Source organism: Tetrao urogallus (genome assembly GCF_951394365.1).
Source record: "Tetrao urogallus genome assembly, chromosome: 17".
NCBI lineage: Eukaryota > Metazoa > Chordata > Aves > Galliformes > Phasianidae > Tetrao > Tetrao urogallus.
Window position 1 is genome coordinate 5,253,725 of NC_136830.1, and position 6,432 is coordinate 5,260,156.

General features: G+C 42.0%; 1 protein-coding gene across 2 annotated transcripts; it reads left to right on the forward strand.

Moving 5' to 3' along the window:
• Positions 1-10: 10 nt before the first annotated feature.
• ANAPC7 (anaphase promoting complex subunit 7) lies at positions 11-6,218 on the forward strand (the record flags this gene model as incomplete). Of its 2 annotated transcripts, XM_079543622.1 has the most annotated exons (11): positions 11-111; positions 598-784; positions 1,354-1,473; positions 2,004-2,115; positions 2,347-2,500; positions 2,605-2,747; positions 3,084-3,201; positions 3,527-3,723; positions 4,443-4,667; positions 5,059-5,209; positions 6,029-6,218. In XM_079543622.1, 11 exons carry the CDS (start codon positions 11-13, stop codon positions 6,216-6,218), a joined length of 1,698 nt encoding a protein of 565 aa, XP_079399748.1. The 2 variants fall into 2 exon arrangements, with proteins under 2 accessions (XP_079399748.1, XP_079399749.1); XM_079543623.1 differs by lacking the exon at positions 4,443-4,667 and having other exon boundaries at positions 3,527-3,727; positions 5,063-5,209.
• Positions 6,219-6,432: the final 214 nt, after the last annotated feature.

The window sequence follows — 6,432 nt, forward strand, 5'->3', positions numbered from 1 at the left end:
CGCCGCCGGCATGAGCGTGGTGGAGCACGTACGGGAGATGGCCTCCGCCGGGCTCCACTCGAACGTGCGGCTCCTCAGCGGGCTTCTCCTAACGATGAGCGGCAACAACCCGTGAGTGGCCCTCCCGCCGCGCTGACGAGACCGGGAAGGAAAAGGCCCCTGCGCTGCCGTTGCTCAGGGCCCTGAGGGGATGAAGCTGTATTCTGTCAGCCCGCCTCTGCCCGCGGTTGGGCGGCAGCAGGGGTCCGCAGCTCTTTCATGGGCTTCCCCAGTGGAAATGCAGCGATTTCCTCCTTTCTTACCACCGGTGCCCTGTGTACATCACCGCTCTTCCCCTCATTCTCGCCGTTCCCGTCGTTTTTCAGGTCTTTCCTGCGTCGTTTCGGGTAGTTTTGTGAGGTACTGGTTAGAACCACGGTCCCATTCCGAAATCCTCACATTTCAACACAGCAAGATGCAGCTCTGTAAGAAGCTGTGCTGTTACCTGCATAGCAAAGGGGCAGCAATAGCTCAAAGTTGAAGCTGGATGAATAACTTCGGGTCTGTCCGTGGTTCTTAGGCTGTTAGCTGATCTCAGCCTATCTGCATCTTTTCTAGGGAGCTGTTTTCACCATCTCAGAAGTACCAACTCCTTGTATACCACGCAGACTCTCTTTTCCACGATAAAGAATATAGAAATGCTGTCAGCAAGTATACGATGGCTTTGCAGCAGAAGAAAGCATTGAGTAAAACCTCAAAAGTAAGGCCTTCTACTGGGAATGCTGCATCAGCTCCCCAGAGCCAGGTATTTAAAAACTGAGCAGTGTGCTGCATTGTGTTTCCCCCTCTGCTTTGGTTAATGTTGAAGATTCAATATTGTAACATTAGACTGTGGGCTGCCTTTTTTTCCTAAGATGTGTAACTCATGGTTTTGGAAGAGATGAGCAATGTGAGCCAGCAGTAGGTTGCATTTTTACCTTTCTTGCACTAGACATTTTTAACTTACACTAAACATTTAATGTGATGGAAAGTACAGTAATAATAGCAGGGTGGCCCAATCCTAGGCTGCAGCAAATGAAAACAAGCCCTCATGCAGCAACTCTGGATACAGAAACAATAGAAGAAAATCTGCTTACCTTTAGAGGACCTCCAGTAGGCAGGATCCCCAGAGAGATCCCCTCACTTCCACTGCCAAGCCTTAAATGAGGCTGGGAAGGGCTGGGTTCTGGCTCCGCCCTTTCCAATCACATCCATTGCCTGCACCTGAGCTCCCCTGGGTTGGCCCTGCCTTCCCACCAGTTCTTCAGTCACTGTTTCAGTCTGTGACATAACATTTCCACTACAGTTGTCCTTTAATATTACATTTTATTTCAGTGTTTACCATCTGAAATTGAAGTAAAGTATAAAATGGCTGAATGTTACACGATGCTGAAGCAAGATAAAGATGCCATTGCCATTCTGGATGGGATTCCTTCCAGACAGAGGACCCCAAAGGTTTGTTCTGGCAGAGGTTTGTCACTGGCACTTGCTCAGAAGGTAGAAAAAAAGGTTGAGGAAAGCAAACTTCTAATCTATACACACTAGGATAATAAAATCTTGTAGCGGGACCCAACTAGTTGGACTGCACAGAGCTTGAATCATTCCTGCTCTTTTATCAGTTGTTACCGTTTAGAAGCTAAACAGAAACATTCCGTGCCTTCCTTCTCTTGAGAGCTTCCATTGATATAAAGAAATGAGCTGAAAGAAAGTTAATGCAGCGGATGTACAGGTTCTTCTTGTCATGCTTAAGACACTTGCCCATTTTTGGATGTCACAGTGCTGAGATTTCCACATGCACTATGTAAATGAAAAAATGTAAGTTTTATCTTTGGACTCAAGAGTCAATATTAATTCTATAATCCATGGTAGTAGGTTACAGTGATCTCAAAAGAGCTACTCAGAACGGAAGGGAGGGAGACAGCATGCTGGAGGGAGGACAAAGTTGTCATCTTATCTTAACAGGAACTCCTTTCTAATTCTTGCAGATCAATATGATGCTGGCAAATCTATACAAGAAAGCAGGTCAGGAACGTTCATCTGTTACGAGCTACAAGGAAGTACTGAGGCAGTGCCCATTAGCACTTGATGCCATACTAGGTAGGTTTCTCCACACTGTTAGGTACATCAGTCCTAAGAAGCATTATAATTTGAAGCATGTTTGGGACTGGGTAATTGACTGCCATTCTACGTAATATTTAATGCAAATGTATTTAATGCAAAAGATAAATTCACAGCAAACTGCTTGGTTGTGCTTCCTACTCTTCAGATAATTTGTAGTAATGATGATTGAAAATGTTTTTTTATCATTTTGAATACCTCTCTGAACAGGTTTGCTCTCGCTGTCGGTGAAAGGTGCAGAAGTGGCCTCCATGACAATAAATATCATTCAGAGCATTCCAAACTTGGACTGGCTTTCAGTGTGGATCAAGGCATATGCTTTTGTGCACACTGGAGATAACACTAGAGCAATCAATACAATTTGGTAAGAATTGAAAGAGCATGATGTAATGAAATGCCATAAAATATTTCTTTAATGTTATTTTAATATCATTACACATAAATAATAGCAATTTATTTCTCTTAAAGCTCTTTAGAGAAAAAGTCATTGCTGAGGGATAATGTAGATCTACTGGGGAGCTTAGCAGACCTGTATTTCAGAGCTGGAGATAATAAAAACTCTATTCTAAAATTTGAACAAGCTCAAATGCTGGATCCTTACCTAATAAAAGGTAAGTCGTAAAGGAATGTTTACCTAGAATAATGACCTGGTAAATTAAGTTAGAGTAGCAAACAAATATTGAGTGCACTATTGAGTATAGTTGTATCTGTCTTTCAGTGCAGAGTTTACATTCAGAAACTGCACACTTAACCAGTTGCTGGTAGTTATGCAGTTTAAACTACGTGGTTGCATTGCAAGTTGTTTAAAATGGCAGATAGCTAGAAGGTGACACATCCACTTATGGGGTTTGTATATATTAGGAATAGTTTAGTTAGGAAGTTTGAATTTATTGTAGTGAATGAGCTTTCTGTTTCTTGATGATTGACCTTCCATGTTTTCACTGCAGGAATGGATGTGTATGGCTATTTGTTGGCACGGGAAGGTCGACTGGAGGATGTAGAAAACTTAGGCTGCCGTCTCTTCAATATTTCAGATCAACATGCAGAACCCTGGGTGGTGTCAGGGTAAGATGCTCTCTTTCCTTTCTTACCCTTGATTTGAGTGAGGTTGATTACAGCTGATAGAATGAAATCAGCTTGTTGTTTGGAGGTAACTACTCATGAGTACCTATTTTGGTTGGTTTCTTTATGCCTAAACTGGTTTGAATTACTAAACCTTGATGTGTTAAATAGCTGTGATGGTTAATGGGTTTCTTCATTTTCACACAAACATTTATTTCTAACGTAAAATACAGCGGTTACTTGTAACCTGATTCTTCCCTCTCTCTTCTGAGTCTCTGTGAATGTACACAGGCAGTACATGTTTACAATCCATCTTGTCTTTCCATAGGTGTCATAGTTTTTATAGTAAACGATACTCCCGTGCCTTATATTTAGGAGCCAAAGCTATCCAGCTTAATAGCAACAGCGTTCAGGCTCTGTTGCTGAAGGGAGCTGCCCTCAGGAACATGGGCCGAGTGCAGGAAGCAATCATACACTTCCGTGAAGCGATACGGCTTGCGCCTTGCAGGTTGGATTGCTATGAGGGTGAGTGAAACAAAGCTGCTCAGACTGCATTGGTGCAGCACTCATGGCTCTTATTATTAAGAAAGAGAACAGGCGAGCTCTTTTCCCCTGTTGACTTTCTAACACATAAGTTGTTATTACCCAAAAACCCGCAAAGTGCTGGTTGAAGTAATCAGACAAGAGATACTAGAGAATGCATGTATTTATAAGAATTATTTTCAGAAGTTGTTTGCTTTTAAGTGGTTTAATCTGGATGTAAACAGACTTGGGTGCTTTGAGCAGATGATGACATTCGATGTCTGGTTAGTTGTACCAGGAGCCTCATTTTGTCACACTGTCTCCTAAGTAGGAACAAGTTTAGATGGTAAGCGGTTAAGGAGAAATGCTCGTGTGTTTGGGGGAATATGCATTTTCTTATAGAATTAAAAGTTGTATTAACTTCTCTTAGCAAAATAAAACACCTCAGGAGATACACAGAATTAAATAAAAATGGATGATAGTGGTTCCCCTGTACTGTTCATTGGCAGTCTTAAGAATTGCTTGTAGAATATTTCAACTGTTGGCAACAGTTACATCTGGATGTTCACTATGGTGTGTAGTTTGCCAATGGAGAACTACACTGCAGTCCTCTTGATCCACTGTTACCTGCTTTGCATGGTGATAATGCAAGTGCTAATAATTGAGGAGGGGCGATTGACTGCAGTACCAAATGAAACTGAAATGCTGTTCTTTATTATCAGGTCTCATTGAATGTTACCTAGCATCTAACAGCATCCGGGAAGCTATGGTTATGGCAAATAACGTGTATAAAACTCTGGGAGCAAATGCACAGACACTCACTCTGTTAGCAACAGTCTGCCTTGAAGACCCAGTCACACAGGAGAAAGCAAAAACATTACTGGACAAAGCACTGACACAAAGACCTGATTACATTAAAGCTGTGGTAAAGAAAGCAGAACTTCTAAGTAAGTTCCTTTTTTCATGTCGACTTTTTTATAACATGCTCTGTCACATACAGGAGTGTTCTGCAGCCTCATCACTGCAAATAATACGACAGGGATGTTGCACCACAGGGATCTGTCAGTTCTATTTGGAAGGAAAAAGCATAGGAATTAATTGTACCTAGCAACTGACATTATGGCAGCACTTTCGACCATTGCATACAAAATGTTTTGCCTTCAAAGTATACGTGTTAATTTGTGTAGCAGTCGTTGCTTACAAAAAGTGTATTACTGCCATCCTTCCTGCCAGCAGCTCTGAGGGAAGAAATGCTTTCGTGTTGTGACGCCCTTAGCGTACAGTCTGCTTACTGCTTTACCTAAACTATTAATTGAAACTAGCTTTGCAAATTAACAGGTAGAGAGCAAAAGTATGAAGATGGAATTGCTTTGCTGAGGAATGCGTTGGCTAATCAGAGTGACTGCGTTCTGCATCGAATACTGGGGGACTTCCTTGTAGCTGTCAACGAGTACCAGGAAGCAATGGACCAGTACAGCATCGCCCTAAGGTAGGCCAGAGAGCCAAGCTGTAGTGTATAGGAATGAATAACTGACAAGCAAAAAGTTGAGTGCCAGGCCACTGGTTGATGAGGGCATGCAGCAGGTAGCTTCACATCACGCTTCCTCAAAGCAGACAAACGTATGCATCGTGTTCTGATAATGAATTACTTGCACAGGGCTTTGTGCTGAGGAGTGCAAAGTTTAGGGATTGTGTTCATTGCAGACATCACTGGGCATGGAGTTCCTTGGCTGCTGAAGCGACTGAGGCACGGATGTATTTATAATTAGTAATTATATAGGCAGGCTTCTTGGGAGCTGTTGCACTAAAGCAGAAGATGATGTGTAAACAGGAGCTACTGTGTAAATTTAAATAGGTAATAAAGAACCTTAATGTTACCTCCTGAAGTGTTACTATTTTTTTTATTTCAGAAAGTTAAATTTCCCTTAAGTCTAGCCCTTCATATCCTCAGCAAACACACATAACATAGACAGGTCAGCTATTTTTTCCTTGTATGTGATGTGTTTAATCATAGCCATTGACATCATTACTTTCTCATTGCTTTATGATTGATGTGGTCTGGAGGAGCTGACCAACTTTTCTTTGGGAGTGTGGTGTTTAGAAAAGTGCACTCTTGAGGTTCAAAATGCTTTTATATGAGAGTGTAATACTGGTGTTATCATCAGGTGAGGTTGTGCCTACCAGGCTGAAATTCTTGGTGGTGCTAAACAGGAAGTGCAGAAAAAAGTGATAGGTTTTTATGGTAATGTTACAAATACAAGAAAAATAAGTTTTAAGGCAATACTTGCTTTTCTTCTCTTTCCCTCAGCTTGGATCCAAATGATCAGAAGTCACTAGAAGGAATGCAGAAAATGGAAAAAGAGGAAAGTCCAACAGATGCAACCCAGGAAGAAGACGTGGATGATATGGAGGGAAGTGGAGAAGAGGGGGACTTGGAAGGCAGTGACAGCGAGGCAGCCCAGTGGGCAGATCAGGAGCAGTGGTTTGGTATGCAGTGATGGCTGCTCTTCCCAGTGGTCAGTTTGGCACATGAACACACCACTAGGGCCATTCCTTTCTGAACTCTGGTATTTGCAGGAGCAGAAGACTTTTCCTTTTTTACCTTTTTTTTTTTTTTTTAATTTAATAGAACTATTAAATGGTTTCAGTCTACGCATCTCAATGCCGTGAAGATTCTTGATGCTTCTTATTTATTAGGCATAAGGAATTAAC